Source organism: Trachypithecus francoisi, unplaced genomic scaffold (assembly GCF_009764315.1).
Source record: "Trachypithecus francoisi isolate TF-2019V2 unplaced genomic scaffold, Tfra_2.0 Lachesis_group4, whole genome shotgun sequence".
Taxonomy (NCBI): Eukaryota; Metazoa; Chordata; class Mammalia; order Primates; family Cercopithecidae; genus Trachypithecus; species Trachypithecus francoisi.
Genome location: NW_022681469.1, coordinates 67,516,701 through 67,536,194, shown reverse-complemented (window position 1 = coordinate 67,536,194; position 19,494 = coordinate 67,516,701). Strand labels below are relative to the sequence as shown.

Genomic DNA, 19,494 nt, shown 5'->3' with positions numbered 1-19,494 from the left:
TGGTTTTCTGTTCTTGTGATAGTCTGTAAAGCAAGGTTCTTAACCTTTTATGCTCCATGGACTCTTTTGGCTATGTGATAATACAAATGGACTCCCTTGTTTTTAAATGCATAAACCAAAATATGCTAGCCCTTTGGGGAGCCAAGGCAGGAGGATAGCTGGAGTCCAGGAGTTCAAGACCAGCCTGGGCAACATAGTAAGACCCTGGCTCTACATTTTTTTTTTAATTAGCTGGGTGTGGTGGTGTTTTCCTGTGGTCCCAGCTACTCAGGAGGCTGAGGCAGGAGAATCACTTGAGCCCAGAATGTCAGTGGTGCAGTGAGCTGAACTCCAGCCTGGATGATAGAGTAAGCCTCTGTCTCAAAAAAATAAATAAATAAATAAAAATTTTTAAGAAAACAAAAACTAAATAAATAACCGCCCCCCCCACACACACACAAAACAAGTAGGATTATAAAGGAAAATAATTATATTAAAAATACTTATCAAAATATTTTTTATTTTTACTCCCTTAATGACTATGAACTGGAATATAGAAGAGAAAAACCTGAGAAAAGATCGACTTCCCAGTTATAGCCCAGAATTCCTTGTAGGGCCTTGTGGGTCCTCCATGACAATGAGGTAGGGCTTCCCAACCAGGCCTCTGGCTTTCAACTTTAATGATCCAGAATAAGCCTGGAAAATTGACCAGTGTCTGGGGGCATGTTGCAAACTCTTCTCTGAAAAAATTATCAAGGCATGATTGACATATGAAAAGCTGTGTATACATCTTTAATGTGTATATCTCAATGAGTTTGGGGATAAGCATACACCTATGAAAAAGGCTATTCTGCTCTACTTAAATGAAAATAATTACTTAGGGTTTTATTTAAATAACATTATCCCCTACTATAGTTGAAGTATGATTCCATATAAAGCATTTCTTCGGCTGTTCTATGGGACTCTTGATACTCACAACTCTTGGATATAAAAATTCTCTGGAAATTCTCTAGCATTAAAAACAAAGTTTCCCTTACTCCCCCCATTTCATTTTCTACTTTTCTATTCCTTAATCCCTCTTCAAAGCCAACATGTTTCTGGTCCTCTAACCTCTTCCTTTTTTCTCTCTCACCGCTGCTTCCTGTACACAGTAGTCCACACAGACCACACTAACCCTCAGTTGGACCTCAGGATGTCAGTGTAATCTGTGCCGCTCCATTAGTCCTGGTAAACGAGCCACCTAAGCGAAGGTAATTACAGTGTGTCTGCTGCTGTCACTGGAGCTGTGTCTCACACTGGGCAGACACAAGTCTTCCTGCCATGCCTTGAGGCTCAGCCACACAGGAGAAATCACAGTGCTGGCCATGGCCTGCTGGCTACCCCCAGAGATACAACTGTGCTCTATGAATGCAGCCCCCAACCAGAGGAAAGTACCCTGAAGAGCTGGGTGCTTTACGCAATAAAAAAGACAAACCTTCTGGTGGCAGAATATGTTTTTTAAAAAACTAATGAATTCCCATGTTTTATTTGGTTCAACACTAAAAGTAGTGTTGCTGTGGGTTTTTTTTTTTTTTGGTCACTAAGAGAAATACCCTAATTTGTGTGATATTTTCCCCTTGAAGTGTCATTGCATATCCACTGGATTTTTCTTTAAATTTCAGGGAGCCCAAATTAAATTTTACACACCCTTTGGGTCTAACATGGAAAAGTAGATTTGATTTAACTTGATGAAAAAATATTGTAATTTAACAGAATCATTCTAGATATTTTAAACTTTATATCAAATGCCAGCAGCCAGTAATAATGCATTTGAATTATAATTCAAAGATATGATAGTAATAGAATGAGCAAAACTCAGGAAGAGATAAAAGTTGAACCCAATGATACTAATATAATAGTAAGAGAAATGATCAGGCTTGCTAACTATGAACCAGCTACTGTACTACTTTCTATAATTATCTATCAACCTCACAATTATCTTGCAAATTAGGCATTATTAAATCCATTTTACATATGATGAATTAAAGTCTGGAAAAATTGAATAAGAACTCATATTCCATAAGTAGTGACTACCTTATAACCTGTACCTACCTTGACAGATGAAGGTCACCCTGATTTTTAAAAGAGTCAAAGATAGAAGCCTATGTTTATGTACAACAACATGTAAAATTTTCATCCCTCACCCAGTGGGCAATAGAGGTAGGATTTTCTTTCCTCTAGAGAGAAGACATTGACCAGAGTTAAGAATCTAACTGTTTATGAGTTCCGGTAGTGTTTACAATCAATTCTGGTTTGACTTGGTTTCTCTCATTCTCTCTTAATGCTGACTTGTGACGTTGCCGTGAAGGTGATGGAGAAGCTCTCACATATCCCAGGGTGAGCCCTCAATTCTGGAATAGCCACAGGAATGTTGGTTGGCCTGCAAGGGATGAAGGGAAATGGAGCCGGGCCAGTAAAGAGAAGGCTTGGATCTGTTCTAGGCCTGGCTAATCCTGAATTAGTTCAATTCCCAAAGAGCTGGGTCTCACCATGGGTTCATTACCTTGACTGATTTTGTTGCTTAAACCTCCAACTATATAGGAGCTGAGTGTGACTCGGATTATGGATTGTTATTCTTAATTATAACGTTTTCCCTCTCATTTTTCTGGTAGGTATCAGAAACATTTAGAAAATGCCAAAGAGATTGGAATTAAAAAAGCTATTTCAGCAAACATTTCCATGGGTATTGCCTTCCTGTTAATATACGCGTCATATGCACTGGCCTTCTGGTATGGATCTACTCTAGTCATATCAAAAGAATATACTATTGGAAATGCAATGACAGTAAGTAGTTCTCCTAACATTTATGAAGAATATGAAAATCTTATTTCTCCACCTACCTTCTCTTCTCTTTGATATCCCCCCTTTGTGAAAGATGAACATGATTATAGGTTTTTGTTTTTGGTGAATCTTTCCGCTGTCCAGTGGGCAAGGCTGACTTTCTAGAATATACAAATCATAATTATGAGTGTGGATAAGAAAGTAGCATGTGGTTAGACCATTTGTGAAACATATACAATGTATAAAAGGAAATTAAAATGGGATGAATTTACGAATAAACAAATATGGATGGGAGCCATCCTCCCTCTGCCATTGAGTTTTATTATATAAGAAAGTAAGCATCATTATTATAGAATAGGTCATTGCACAAGAGAATTTACATTTGTAGCACTTAAAACAATCAGCTCTCTGAAATACAAGAAGAGAGGTTATGTTAGTTTATTTTTCTTATTTATCAAAATGAAGATAGCTTCATTTTATGATTATTAAAATAATATATACTAATTTTACAAAGGATTAGGATACAGAATTTTTAAAATTAAAATTACCTATAATCTAATAATTTATATTCTCTTGATGATAATTTTTGGCGTATATCTTCCAGGTCATTTTATATATATATATATATACACACACACACACACACATATATATATATACACATACATATTATTTTCTTTCCAAACTGGGATCATACTATGTATACCTTTTTGTAACCACATTTGTGAACTACCATTATTTTGTGACCATCTTTCTATATCAGAGACTCGAACAATATGTAACTATTTAAATAGAAATCTTTTAAAATCTTTACTTCCCTGTCTTGCTAAAATGAGGATACTGAGCATAATTTGGCCCTTTGATGATGACTTGGGGTCATTATGAAAGTGAATATTTTCAGAATGCTTTATGCAGTGGTATCTTCAGACTTCATTGAAGGGTCGTGGGTGTTCGACTTGGTGAGCCCTCATTAATGCTGAGTCTAGTTTTTCTCACTTCCATTTTCTCTCTGGCAGTCAGTTTGGAAGCTTGATACCCTTTCTTCACTTCTTCATTTACTATTGATGTTTTATGAAGAAGGGAGGTTGAATCCTGACTCTACCATTCACCTTTGGTGATGAGTTGGTCCTCTCTGGCCTTAATTTCCTCATTTGTAGTATGTGGACAATGACACCTATCCTGTAGGGCTGAGAGTGCTATCCCCAGAGGGAGCCCAAGCAAAGCCCTCTGCATAAGGGGCAGGGACTCTATTGCATTAACCTTATAGCATCTATTATGGTCAACATTATTTTTCTTTCTTATTGGTCTTTATCTGTATTGCAGATGGGGGATAGACATTTAACTGATATTTGAGTTATGGGTAACATGAAGTGTTACTGTGTTTTGAGAAAAGCCAAATTATATGTAGAAGTTTTACCATGCCCTGAGAGAAAAAAATAATTTATCTTCACTTATGTTTTTCTCAGTTAAGTTATGCTAATAATCTGGATTCCTGAAGCTATATTCTGAGCTTTATATCAATTCATTTTCCTAGTGAAAAAATACTGTGAAGGTAAATGTGTTAAGTTTTGTATGCTATAGTACAGAATAGCTGTGTAAAGGAATTGCTAACCAGTGCACACTGGAGTGATTTTACATTTTATGATGTGCGAACTGTTTTTATGTTAAAAATCTGCTGGCCGGGCGCGGTGGCTCAAGCCTGTAATCCCAGCACTTTGGGAGGCCGAGACGGGCGGATCACGAGGTCAGGAGATCGAGACCATCCTGGCTAACATGGTGAAACCCCGTCTCTACTAAAAAATACAAAAAACTAGCCGGGCGACATGGCGGGCGCCTGTAGTCCCAGCTGCTTGGGAGGCTGAGGCAGGAGAATGGCGTAAACCCAGGAGGCGGAGCTTGCAGTGAGCTGAGACCCGGCCACTGCACTCCAGCCTGGGCGGCAGAGCGAGACTCCGTCTCAAAAAAAAAAAAAAAAAAAATCTGCTAAAAATATATGTGACATGGTGCTTTTTAGGAGCATTACATGGGGCCAAAATCTGCCATGTTTTATATTGAACCATCTATGTAATTCCATGCATAGTTAGAGAAAATCATATAGGATAGAATAATAATACTGATTGAAAATGTTTCTCTCTGGTGGCATTTGTGAATGAGTCAATGAAATAGGTTTGAAAAATCTTTTTAACTCTATATATTCAGGAGAACAACAGGAAGTGTGAGAAAATAGAACCATTCAGGCAATAAAATGCTATATTAGCCTTGCAAATGTTGCTCTTCTGTGAAAAAAATTAAAGGATAGACCTAAACTTAATCCTTTTATGTAGTACGTTACATATAGATCACATTTTAGATAATAATGAATGCCAGAACGTGACTTAAGCTTTTCCTCATGTTATTTTGCTCAGGTTTTTTTTTCAATCCTAATTGGAGCTTTCAGTGTTGGTCAGGCTGCCCCATGTATTGATGCTTTTGCCAATGCAAGAGGAGCAGCATATGTGATCTTTGATATTATTGATAATGTAAGTCATTTATTATTTTAATGCCAAAAGAAGTCTTTGAGCTTGTATAATTAAATCTGGCTTTAGGTTGCATATTTTTGAATCAATTACATTGAATAAGTTGTACTGACTAAAGTGACATTTAATTATATGAAATGAATGACCTCTTAGTAATAAATGAAAGAAAATACCTCTTATTAATATTTTTAAAATGTATCTTTAGATAATGTAATAACACTGATCTCATTTTGGAGAAGTACATCTGCAATAGTGCAGAGCAAAGATGTTTCTCTTCCTAGTTTTTAATCTTGATTTTCACTTTCATGTTGTAGCCAGACTGAAAATCTTACAATTTCTATATAGGATGGGGGGTAGATAAATTATTGGTCGGGCCAAAACTGACAGGATATTTTGCTGTGGGTTGGCCCTCTCCAAAAAATTATCACTGTATGTTTGGTATGATTTTAAATAAACTACATTAAATAAGTTAAAACTGACTATAGTGAAAAAGAAAAAGTTTTGACATAAAAAAGTATGTCACTGCATTCAAATATTGCAAAGTAGATAACTGAAATTTGATCATTTAATCTAAGCAACATTTCCTTTTTCATTGATCCAAGTCATGAGAAAATTTCTCAGTTTCTGATTGTATTGAAAGTTGACATTATTTCTAAATAACTGCTATAATCAATCATAACTGCTATAATCAATCATTGAATCTTCTCAGTTCAATCTATTACATTTATTATTTAGGAATGAGCTAATTTTCACTAAATGCTGAAATATTTGGCTATAATATATATCAATTATTGTATTTTTGTTATTGCACTTGTATAAATATGCATATCTGACCATTTAGAAAATTTATGAGGATATGCCAAAAGCTTAAAGGGAAATATTATATGAAATGAGATGAATATCTCTTATGTACTCTTCAGGAAAAGACTATTTTCTGAAAAGGAGTATTTCTTTAAACAGCACACATACATATACACACAATCTTCATCTTGGGTTTTTCTTATGTATAGGGGATTGTGACATTCCAGGTCCTATTTTTGGAATTTGCTGAATTGTATTCCTTAAAAATGCAACTTGTTTGTACTATGATGGAATAGTCATTAAATTTTGTTTTATTTAGAATCCTAAAATTGACAGTTTTTCAGAGAGAGGACACAAACCAGACAGCATCAAAGGGAATTTGGAGTTCAATGATGTTCACTTTTCTTACCCTTCTCGAGCTAACGTCAAGGTACTGCAAGTAATATTTATAGGAATTCCTAACTGAGGTTGATTGCTGAATCATTTTAAAGAATAAAGTCCCTATTATTTTGATACTTATGTGCCTTTTCCTTTGGGGGTTATATTCCCTTATTTGATTTTTTTTTTTCAACTTTCAAACTGAATTGAACTATTCCCATTTTAGGGCTTTGTTGTGAAGTGTGTTCTTTTTTCTCATTTCCCTTACAGATCTTGAAGGGCCTCAGCCTGAAGGTGCAGAGTGGGCAGACAGTGGCCCTGGTTGGAAGCAGTGGCTGTGGGAAGAGCACAACGGTCCAGCTGATACAGAGGCTCTATGACCCTGACGAGGGCACGGTAAGTGGGAAGAACCAAGCTTTCCAGAGTGGGAAGCTGGATACAAATTGGCCCTTTGAGATTGGTTTTTCAGTAACAAATTTGCATGTGAATCCAGTTTTGGTAAAGAGCCTGCAAAATGGCAATGCCTATGGATAATGCCTTCACACCCTTGGGCTGGTTTCACAAATGTATGAAATAAAAGTCATAAAAGCTGTGGAAGCTGGACAAAGCTCTCCTCTGTTCTAACTAAGCTTTCATGACACATTAAATTACTGCAAAGCAGTCTACAAGCCACTGAGAGGATTACTTTCAACGAGTTATTGGGTTTGGTCAAACATATTCCATATAGCAATTGTTGGCAACAATTGATGACAATTAGGGTCACCAGATATTTTAGGACAGCAATTAAATTCATCCAAGACAGTTGAGTTTTCTTAAACTTTGGAATATCAAAGGGGGAAAGTGGAATGATTTCTTAAGAAACTAGTCTCTTGAGAAATTTCTGGAAACACAGGGACAGTAATAGCCTAGGGTATGTTTTTTGCCATTTAAAAGTTTTGTTATAAATTTGAATTTACAGGAAATTTTAACTAGAGAACTCACAGATCCTTCACCCAGATTTAGATTGTTTATATTTTGACCCACTTGCTTTATCATCTTCTCTTTCTCTGTGTGTGTGTGTGTGTGTGTGTGTGTATGTGTATTATGTATACCCTTATACTTCAGAATACATTTTCTAAAAAGGACATTCTCTTAGATAACCACAAAACAATGATAAAAATCAGTAAATTTAACATTAATGCAATACAAGTCCACAAACTATATTCAGAATTTCCTCATTTGTCTCAACTTTAGAGCATTGAGTTTATCTGATATTAAAATGAATTATAATTCAATAATTGTGAAAACAGAAGATTATAAGGTAAAAAGTAAAAATAATGGCATGCCAAAACCAAAAATCATAAAAAGGCATTGGGACAGAACAGAGATCTCCAGAATTAATATATAATTTTCTATAATATGTGGAACTATTTATTTAATTAAAGAAAATTAATGTTATTAGAAAAATCTGATATTACTATGGGAGAACATAGGCCCATTCTCACTTAGTAAAGTAAACTCTGGGTTGGTTCAAGTGTAAATATTGTATTTTTTAAAAAGAACCTAGTAAAATACCAACCATTAAGGTTTTAAATTATTATTGAAACAATTCACATTTTTAAAGAAAGCATATGTTAACAGAAAAAAAGATCTTCAGAAATTCTGTAACTCAGAGATATTCACTGTTTAACATCATGATTTATAATTTTCTTACCACTGAAATAATAGAAAAAGTGCCCAGTGGTATAATTGATTAATTCAGTTGTTCCTGAAGCCTCTTTCCAATAAAAACCAATAAAACTATGATAAAAGAAAGCAATAAAGGCCTGACATGGTGACTAATGCTTGTGATCTCAGCACTTTGGGAGGTTGAGGTGGGAGGTTCACTGGAGGCCAGGAGTTTGAGATCATCTTGGGCAACTAATGAGAATCTGTCTCTACAAAATATTTTTTTAAATAGCCAAGCCTGGTGGTGTGCACCCATAGTCCTACTTGTGAGGCTGAGGCAGGACGACCCAGGAGTTCAAGGCTGCAGTGAGCTATTGTTGCACCAATGGTTGCACTACTATGCTCCTCCAAAGCCTGGGTGACAGAATGAGACTCTGTCTCAAAAAAAAAAAAAAAGGAAAAAAATAAAGTAATATTGGAGCAAAAGATTTATTATATATGGAAAAAGTATTATATTTATTATTACAGAAGTTAATATGAATATATGAAGGCAATTATGAACAAGTGACTGGAATATAAACGGATTTGTAAAACGTTTCAAGAAATGGTCAACTTTACTTATAAATATATACAAATGAAAACAGATATAAACTATCACCTCATACCTATTAATTGGAAGAAAAGAGATTAAAATGATAAAACCCAGTGCTAGTAAATTACAATGAAACAGATATATTTATATATTCCTGTTGACATTGTAAATTATTAAAATATTTTAAGAGAATTATTTAGCCTTTTATCAACAAGCAACAAATGCCCAGCAAATGCAGTCATGGTACATGTAAGCAATTGTTGTCAAGGGAGAAAAAATAAATCATAATCTTCAACTTAGTAATTTTCTACTCTTGCAATAAATATTGAAGGAAGCCAAATATTGAAAGGATTGGAAATAAAGTAAATTATAGTATGTAAAAAATAGCAAAACGTCAGCTGGGTGCAGTGGCTTACGCCTGTAATCCCAGCACTTTGGGAGGCCAAGGCGGGTGGATCACCAGGTCAGGAGATCAAGATCATCCTGGCTAATATGGTGAAACCCCGTCTCTACTAAAAATGCAAAAATTAGCCGGGTGTGGTGGTTGGTGCCTGTAGTCCCACCTACTCGGGAGGCTGAGGCAGGAGAATGGCATGAACCCGGGAGGCGGAGCTTGCAGTGAGCAGAGATGGTGCCACTGCACTCCAGCCTGTGCAACAGAGCAAGACTCCATCTCAAAAAATAAAAATTAAATAGCAAAATATCATAATGCCATCAAAATTATATGTAGACCAGGAAGGTAAGTATGCATTTTTGTTTAAATTTAATATTGGAACATAAAAATAATGGTATGCCAAAAACATAAAACCCAAAATAGTTTATGACAAATAATCCTTCCATGAAAAAAACTGTATACATGAAAATAAATATCAGGAAAGAGCAGAAGATTTTTATTTTTGTTCTTGCATATTGCTGTTTATTTCTAATTATTATTTCTAAACACTGAACTAAGTTAAATATTAGGTAGGATGTTTTTCATAAATGGTCCTGATACTTCAGCTATTAGATGGTTAAATACCTAATACGAAATATTTCTTTCTTTCAGATTAACATTGATGGGCAGGATATTAGGAACTTTAATGTGAGCTATCTGAGGGAAATCATTGGTGTGGTGAGTCAGGAGCCAGTGCTGTTTTCCACCACAATTGCTGAAAATATTCGTTATGGCCGTGGAAATGTAACCATGGATGAGATAAAGAAAGCTGTCAAAGAGGCCAATGCCTATGAGTTTATCATGAAATTACCACAGGTAAAACCTCTGATAATGTAGCTGTCCTTGAAATTAGAATTTCACCTCATAGGACTGAGTTTGTTCTTCAAAGGTTTAGCTAATAATGTTTGAGATGCATGATTGTCCAACTTTGCTAGGTAAGTCCCCTGAATGTCTCAGTTAGGGGTTAAAGGATTATAGCCTGGTAGATGAGTAATATAACATTTTATACAGAATAGGTCAGTTTTTTATAATTCAGAATTCATTTATCTTATCATACTTTATGATACATTAAAATAGTTAAGACAAAGCTCCGTGTTGTCTTTATGTAGTTTTATAGAATTCCTAGCCTTTTTAAATTTAAGTTACTTCAAGAGCTGATCCATGTTTTCTGTGGTAGAAATTTGACACCCTGGTTGGAGAGAGAGGGGCCCAGCTGAGTGGTGGGCAGAAACAGAGGATCGCCATTGCACGTGCCCTGGTTCGCAACCCCAAGATCCTCCTGCTGGACGAGGCCACGTCAGCGTTGGACACAGAAAGTGAAGCTGAGGTACAGGCAGCTCTGGATAAGGTCAGTAGACCCTAAACAGCTGAAGGACCACCACACTGAAACCTATTAAAAATTCTTGCCAATGCTTCCGGGGTCTGGATTGAGAAACAGTAACATAAGGGCAAATGAAGCTACCTTATGGAGCTGTATTGATTTCTCCTTTCTGTCAGGTTACATTGTCTTCAGAGAGAGGTGAATGATACTGACTTGTTCTGACCATGGTGCAGTGAGCCCAGATCCAGGTCGCTGCAACAAGTCATTTAGTTTTGTTTATTTCTTGCACATTGCAAGGTTATTGCAAGACTACTTTTGACCAAAAGTAGTCAAATTAAAATATATATATATATTTAAATCTGGTTACCCAGACACTGGTCCAGCTGCAAACTAATTCAAAATACTCACCCTATTTTGTAGGCACATAATCTTTATCTATTCATGTAGGTGACCAGGTGCTTTTCTGAAAATAAAGTTCAACTCTGTACTTGTCTAAGCATATAAGTAAGCAATTCATTTTAAGGGTGCTGAGTTCATCTGTCCAGCTCAGATATTTCTAAGTCTCTCATTAGCATCTTTACTAAGTTGAAGTGTCACAGAAAGGACCTTATCTTGGTACTCTTTTGGGGTAATGCTGATGTCATCTGTATTAACAATACATTGTAAATATCAGAGTCAGATGACACCATAGAAATTAGTTTCAAACACATAAATATCATAAATATACTTGATTTAAGACAGTTTAGTAATAACATGTGTAAGTTCCTTAAGGAATTCTATCGAAACCACCTCTTACAATTTAAGAGACAAGCTGCATTTATATCTGAATCCTAAGTTAACAGAACTCCCTTTTATGCTGTAAACTGTAGTTAGTTAATGCTTCATGGTTTATCAGCTTAATATCTTGACTCTTTTTGTTGTATTTTAAGACAGGGTCTTGCTCTGTCACCCAGCCTGGAGTGCAGTGGTATGATCACAGCTCCCTGCAACCTCCACCTCCTGGGCTCAAGCCATCCTTCCACCTCAGCCTCCTGAGTAGCTGGTACTACAGGTGTGCGCCACCACACCTAGCTAATTTTTGTATTTTTGGTAGAGGTGGGTTTTGGCCATGTTGCCCAGGCTGGTCTCAAACTCCTGAGTTCAAGTGATCATCCTGCCTCAACCTCCCAAAGTGCTAGGATTATAGACATGAGCCAGTGCACCCAACCAACATATTGACTTACTTTATATAATTTAATAATGCTTCATAAGACAATAATAATTATTCCTTACAAATTCTTACAGTGAATTATATTGCTTTTGTGTATATTAAATCACGATATGAAGGAGTCAAAATATAATGCATATAAGACTGGTATATGGCTGGTTATTCTGAAGTTACTTAAAGCAGGACATCATAAAGTAATACATGCATAAGTTAAACTATTAATTCTAACTTAAAAATATAATTAGACATTCATGTATTGACATAGGCTTTTTAGAGTAGAGTCAGGTAGAATGAGAGATATATTTACCAAAAAATATCAAAAACAAAAAAGAGTCCTAGTCAGCCCTGGAGTCTAGATTCCAATCATTTCCAGGATACAGATATTCAATATACAATATTAGTTCTTGCTGTGCTAAAATAATAGAATTATTGGAGATGACCATTATGTATTGTTTTTCATAATATGACCTCTGCCAGAAAAACTGTGATCTTGCAAGTTTTAGTATATATTTGAACAAGTCACTTCATTCAATTTTAGCAGTTTCTTTGTGTTCCATAGGATCATAGCACACTCCTTAGTTAATAACCTTTTATATATTTACTTTAAAAATAGCTGATGAACCACTCATAACTGTTTAAAGTCTCCAAGAAAAGCTATTAGCAGCTTAGGGTAATGGTTAAGGGTGCAGGCTTTGATGCTAGGCTGGGGTTGGAGTCCTGGCTCTGTCCCTTTCTAGCTGTGTCCTTGGGCACATTAACTAACCTCTCTAAGCCTGAGACATATCTAAAGTAGTGGGGGAAGAAGGGACAGTAATAGTATCATAGGATTATTTAAAGAATAACCAAGATACTGCATGTAAAGTTATTAGCACATGCCTAGCACATAGGAAACACTTGATATTGTTGGCTGCTGCTATTATTATGGTGATTACCATTACCAAGATTATTATTATTATTTTTTTGGTTGTTAAATTGGTTACCTATTGCTACATAACAAACCATCTTGAATCCAGGCTTAAAACACTTCCTTGTATTGGCTGAGTAGATCCCCTGTTCTTTCCACCTGAGCACATGGCTGCATTTTCCTGGAGGGATGGCTTCATTAAAATGGTCCATGGTGGCCTCACTCACACGCTGGCTGTTGGCTGGCCATCTCAGTTCTCCATGTGACTTCTCACACTCATACAACAGGCTAACCTGGCTTCCTTACATGAAAGTTTCAGGGCAGTGTACCCAGAGAGCAAAGACTAATGCGTGAAGTGTCCAGAGGATTAGACTCCAGAACTCATCTTGTTGGTCACAGCAAGTCACAGGCTAGCCCAGATTTGAGGAGAGATAACAGACTGTGCCTCTTAATGGGTGAGCAGTAAAAAATCTGTGACCATATTCAATCTTCTAAAGCATGCCCTCTGTCACAATTATTTACATTTCTTCCACATGCAAAAGAAGATCACTTCTTCTTCAGACCCTCAAAATTTTCATACAGTGATAGCATCTGGCTCAAAGACCAGTGTCTGAAGATGTGCATGTGGTCTAATACAGATGAGGGTCTTCATTTTCAGCTCATCTTGACCCAGAGACCTATGAAAAAGACAAGTTATCATCAACACATACTCTCAACATAGAGTTGCGGTGCAGGGACAGGATAATCATAGTAAATACTCATTCAAACAGGAAGCTCATAGCAGTCCTTGGCCACAGCGATTCTGACATGCAGCCAATTACCCCACTACTCCAGGGAAATGGAATGTTTCTTGATTAAGGCCCGATTCTGTTCCCCAGGAGTGGGTTCCCTAGTCTATTGTTCTCTTTAGTTCCAGGGTCTTCTACCTTCCCTCTGAGAGGGCTTTCCTTTCTCATAAGAAATGGTCTGTCTCTGCAGCTGAGTGGCTTTCTTAGCATGTTTCTGCCCATAGAAATTTAGGGCCCTTTTCCTTTTGTACTTTTTTCCGTCTCTTTTAGACTAAGCTGAAGGACTCTCTTAAAGACTTTGTGAGTTTACTTAGAATCTAGCTGTCATTTACTCAAGCCCCAGAAGTTATGCCTATATATTTATTTTGAGACAGGCCCCTCTCTTCTTTGGGCTGCAAGTGAATCTGCCATCAGAAAACTCTTAAAGAGTTTTTAAGGCGCTGTGTGTGTGTGTGTGTGTGTGTAGCTGAAAGTGTCTACTAGGCTCTGCCTAAAATCTTTCAGAGATTTTTGCTAAAAATCTTACACCCACACACTCTGATTTTTGCCCTAATTTCACTGGATGACTAACAACTTCACTTTCCAACTGCGTACTAGGGTCTGCTATATTGTCTTTAAATTCTCCTTATAACAAAGTAGCTCATTCTTTAGCTGATCATTCTCTTCCCAAATCTCATTGTACACAGCTAGGGGAATCCACTTGTCTCTCCTAGAGATGTCTGGAATCTCCTCAGCCAGATGTATAGATTCATTAAATAAAATGTCTTTCTTCCTAGCCACTGCAGGAAATATTTTTGTCAAGTTTTCCAAGGTTACATAACGAAGGTACTCCTTTTCTATCCTCTTTACTCTTCTTTCAGTCTCCACTAACAATATTATCACCTTCCTTTCAACCACCACCTACCACTCAATCCTAAAGCCAATGTCACATGTTTTAGGTTTTTGTTACAGCAGCATCCCAATCTAATTACTAATTTCCATACCAGTTGTTTTAAGCCAATAATTTAGTGGCTTAAAATACAAACTTGTATTGCCCACAAATTTGTGGGTTGGTAAAGTGGTTTTTCTGTTGGTTTTGCCTAGTCTTACGTCAGCTCAGGGTCACCTGGGCTGGAATGTTCAAGGTGGCTTCACTCACGTGCCTGGCAGTTGGGGATAGCTGTTGCCTAAGGCAGGTTGCTTTTCCTTTCCGAAGCCAGTTATCCTCTAGGAGGCTAGAGAAACTTCCTTTCACTGCGGTTCCAGGGTAACATCTGAAGATGGCAAACAGACAAGCTGTGTGAGATCCCTTGAGGCCTGGGCTTCAGAAATTGCAGAAATCAATTTCTTTATATTTTCTTTGTCAAAACAAGTTACAGGGCGTGCCCAGATTTGAGGAGGCAGAGAAATTGGCTTCACCTCTGTATAGGAGAAGCCACAAAGTGTTTGTGGCCATATTAATCTGCCATAGTTGCTATGAACATAGTTTATAATCTACAGTAATTGGCTCCACACTGCAAGGTAACTATGCTAATATTTTTACAGACAATAAACCATATCTTTAAAGATAAACCCTTTATGACTATATCCCCAAAGATGATACCAATCAATCAGTTAGCCAGTCACTCTAACTTACAAGCCAACTTTCTTTTTAATGATGAAAAGTTGAATTTCATAAATTGTAGTCTTGCTTCTGAGGACCATAAGGCTATATCACTATTATATCTACTGTTATTTCTACCTAATTACCCATCCTGGAAGGATAATATTTTTCTTTTGTGGATCCTTTATACATTGATCAGTCCTTCCTTGTGTGGCACCAGCTTACTGTAGTTAGCTACTTATTTTTATGCCACCCCCAGGAAGCAGAATTAATAAAAAGATTCATATTTGAATCTCTACAACAGCCCAGTGCCTTGCACATAGTAGAGGCTAAATATTTACTAAATTGAATATGATGGTCCAGCTCATTGAGAAAATATGTCTACATTAAACTAATATTTTTTTTGAGACAGAGTCTCACTCTGTCTCCAGGCTGGAGTGCAGTGGTGTGATCTTGGCTCACTGCAACCTCCGCTTCCCAGGTTCAGGCAATTCTCCTGCCTCAGCCTCCTGGGTATCTGGGACTACAGGCATGTGCCATCACGCCCAGCTAATTTCTGTATTTTTAGTAGAGATGGGGTGTCCCCATGTTGGCCAGGATGGTCTCAATCTCCTGACCTCGTGATCTGCCTGCCTTGGCCTCCCAAAGTGCCGGGATTACAGGCGTGAGCCACGGCGCCCGGTCCTAAAATAAATTTTAATAGTGATGACCATATTAGCTTTTGACTTTACAGATAGCAACTATTTGTCAAAATAATTAAAATGCTATTAAATATAAGATCTTGAAGAAAGATATAACAGCAGATTTGGTATTTTGACTCTTTTAAAGAAAGTCAATACAGTTTCATACCTACATGCACACTCCTGATCATGGTGTTATCATAGAAGAACAGGAAAAGAAACAAAATGGTGGCCGGGCGCGGTGGCTCACCCTTGTAATCCCACCACTTTGGGAGGCCGAGGCGGGCGGATCACAAGGTCAGGAGATTGAGACCATCTGGGCCAACATGGTGAAACCCCATCTCTACTAAAATACAAAAAAAAAAAAAATTGCCAAGCGTGGTGGTGGGCACCTGTAGTCCCAGCTGCTTGGGAGGCTGAGGCAGGATAATCGCTTGAACCCAGGAGGCGGAGGTTGCAGTGAGCTGAGGTCACGCCACTGCATTCCAGCCTGGCCACAGAGCAACACTGCATCTCAAAAAAAAAAAGAATCAAATTGGTGATGCTATGGTGATTTTTATAAAAAGATTCCAAAAGGTTTCATTTTGATGCTGTTTTACCAAAGTTCCAGAAAGGCTAGTAGATTAGTCCTCCCTTTGTTTAGGACCGCCTTTCATTCCTGCACATCTCAAATTAGTCCAAGGTCTAAATTTCATAATAGTTGTTGTACCTAAATCTAGGATATTTATTTGCCAATGTCCTGTCATCATCAGGATGTCTGGGAGCTCTGGGAAAAAAAAAAAAACCAAACTTTTTTGTGTGTCAAAGCTCTACTTTGGCCAACTTCTCTTGGTCAAAGGTGACACTTACTTTTAAATTGATGAACACATACTTTATTTATTTTACACAGCAATCATTCACTCATACATCTGATTCCAATTCCTTTGTGTATATATGTTGACATATCATCAACCTATTATCATCATCATGATAATATAGTCATTGTTAGCAATTTATTCATCACTATTAGTATCATGAATATAATTACAGTAATCAGATTATTTCTTATATGCTTTATTATATATGGACTAAACCCAGCTTCCATATAAGTAAATATTTGTTAGTGCTTCTTTGGGGCTTACATACTAAAAAGGAAAGAATAGTCTTAAATGTTGTCCAAGAGAGCTGTGTTCTAGCATCTCTCTCTTTTCAGTGATTTCCCTCTTTTATATTTACTTAAAAACAATTGATTCATCTGGATTTATTTTAGTGTAAGGACTAAAATAGAAATACCACATTACTTTATTAAGTGGCTACACAATTGTCCCAATACCATTTATTGTATAATTCACCTTTTCTCTACCAATAGGTAGTACCATATTTATTATAATTAAATTCTTAAATGGTTTATGTCTATTTCTGGACTCTCCATTTGGTTCTGTTAATCAAATTACCCATTCACATGCTGGTTTTTCCTAGATTTTACTATTTTAATTGCTGTAACTTTTCATGTACTAATATCTGTTCGAGATATTTCCTTCTCATTATTCCTCTCATTGACTTCTTTTTCAGAATTTTCATGGCTATTTTTAAAAGAATTGAGATACAAGTCACATGCCATAAAACTCACCCTTTAAGAATATACAATTCCAGGGTTTTTAGAATATTCACAAGGTTGTGCAACCATCACTGCTATCGAATTCCAGAACATTTTCACCACCTCATTAAGAAACCAGTCACTCTGCATTCCACCCTCACTCTAGCCCTTGGCAACCATGAATCTATCTTCTGTCTCTATGAATTTGCCTATTCTTAGATATGTCATATAAATAAAATCATACCATGTGTCATCTTTTGTGACTGGCTTCTTTCACTTAGCACAATGTTTTCAAAGTTAATCTATGTCGTGACGTGAATCAAAATGCATTCTATTTTATGGCCTAACAATATTCCATTGTATGGATATACCACATTTTTTAATGTTTGCCAATTGATGAATATTTGGATTGTTTCCACTTTTTGCTTATTACGAATCTAGCCTCTCATTTTTAATTTATATGTTAACCACTTAGGTGAATTAGGCTAATCTCTAATAACCATCCTAATGATGTGGTTTGATTATCTCAGAGTAGGAGTGATCTTAAGCTATTGGGTAAAAGGGCTAATGAGTGTCAGAAAGAGTAGCTATTATTAATGACATAGTATCAGTACTCTTATTGGCATTATCCAGGATTTAAATGCCCATTTATAAATTCACCAAGCAAACATATGAGGCCACTAAACTAGAGAGACAGGTGATTTGTAGATTTTAGCATGCATAAAAATCACCCAGCGCACTTGTTAAAGAGCAAAGTTACTTGCCTTACTCCAGAGATTATGCTTTGGATGGTTTTGAACCATAATTTTAACAGTCCTGATCCCAAGGTACATCCCAAGATCCCAAGTTTTCACCTAAACTGCCTGCTTTCAGTTCATCAGAATCAGTTACGATCAGGCTCTTAAAAAGGGACCCTACAGCAGTGCTCTGGAAAAGGCTGTCACTTGGCAACAACTTCCCTAAAATATTTCTGGTAATGTCTCTAGCCTTCCATATAACTTAGAGCTAGGGCTTCTCAGACAAGTGTGAAAACACTGAAGAAGGATCAAACCCTTGTTTTTCTTAAGTAAACACTGACACTACCATAGGTTTCTGGAGAAATCATCCATCCTGCTACTGAAGGGGTTAGCCACTTGTCTGGTCCCAAACTCAAGTCTGACTTGAATTTTTCATCAAGAGTGATGCCTTTGCCATAATCACACAAAGATCTGGAGTATAAACTACTCTCTAATCATCTACAAACAGCATTCGTCCAAGTGCTTAACTGTGCATGTTAATTGATAGTGTGCCAATACTGTAACCCTGATGCATCACATTTTTGTTCTTTTAGGCCAGAGAAGGCCGGACCACCATTGTGATAGCACACCGACTGTCTACAGTCCGAAATGCAGATGTCATCGCTGGGTTTGAGGATGGAGTAATTGTGGAGCAAGGAAGCCACAGCGAACTGATGAAGAAGGAAGGGGTGTACTTCAAACTTGTCAACATGCAGGTACTTGCTTTTCAGGAATTTTTTCTGCTATTTGCTCCTCAACATAGTGTTCTTTACTTATTAAAATATGATCCAGTGATTGCTATACTGAGCAAGAAGAAACTTCAACGAGATGCCTAAAAGTGTATATCTGAGACTTTAAATCAGAATCTGTAAAGAGGTGGCAGGTAAGAAAATAGGGGAAAGGGCCAAAAACATCATGGATATATTCCTTAGGACAGAGATTCCTAATTACCTGGGGAATATGGTCAAACTAAAAGGTCCTTTCTACCATAATGGAATGATCAGAGTTTTGGGAGTCAGAGGATGAGAGAAGTGTTTCTTATTTGTCCGAGGAGTCCTGGCTGTGAGTTATATGGAATGCTAGAGACTTTACCAGAGACATTTTAGGGAAATCGTTGACAAGTGACAGCCTTTTCCAGAACACTGCTGTAGGGTTCCTTCTAACGAGCCAGGATCTCTAGTGGTTGAGGGAGGTCTCATGTGAGCTAAAATTGTTTCCCAGATGATCCTAATAAGACCATCATCAAGATTCATGGCTCTAGGAAATGAATAGTTTGTCTTTTAAAAGGAAAGAGCAGGCTGGGTGCAGTGGCTCATGCCTGTAATCCCAGCACTTTGGGAGGCCGAGGTGGGCAGATCACCTGAGGTCAGGAGTTCGAGACGAACCTGGCCAACATTGTGAAACTCTGTCTCTACTAAAAATACAAAAATTAGCTGGGCATGGTGGCGTACGCCTGTAGTCCCAGGTACTTGGGAGGCTGAGGCAGGAGAATCA

The 19,494-nt window shown here is 37.1% G+C and overlaps 1 protein-coding gene across 3 annotated transcripts in view; it reads left to right on the top strand.

The window, feature by feature from the left end:
• Positions 1-19,494, top strand: part of ABCB4 (ATP binding cassette subfamily B member 4) — a 71,993-nt gene that overhangs the window by 21,601 nt on the left and 30,898 nt on the right. For all 3 annotated transcript variants that reach the window (XM_033192529.1, XM_033192530.1, XM_033192531.1), the window contains exons 9-15: positions 2,631-2,802; positions 5,205-5,318; positions 6,436-6,546; positions 6,765-6,890; positions 9,779-9,982; positions 10,344-10,514; positions 18,555-18,716. In XM_033192529.1, coding sequence (XP_033048420.1) covers positions 2,631-2,802; positions 5,205-5,318; positions 6,436-6,546; positions 6,765-6,890; positions 9,779-9,982; positions 10,344-10,514; positions 18,555-18,716 — 1,060 coding nt within the window. The remainder of the gene's footprint in view (positions 1-2,630; positions 2,803-5,204; positions 5,319-6,435; positions 6,547-6,764; positions 6,891-9,778; positions 9,983-10,343; positions 10,515-18,554; positions 18,717-19,494) is intronic.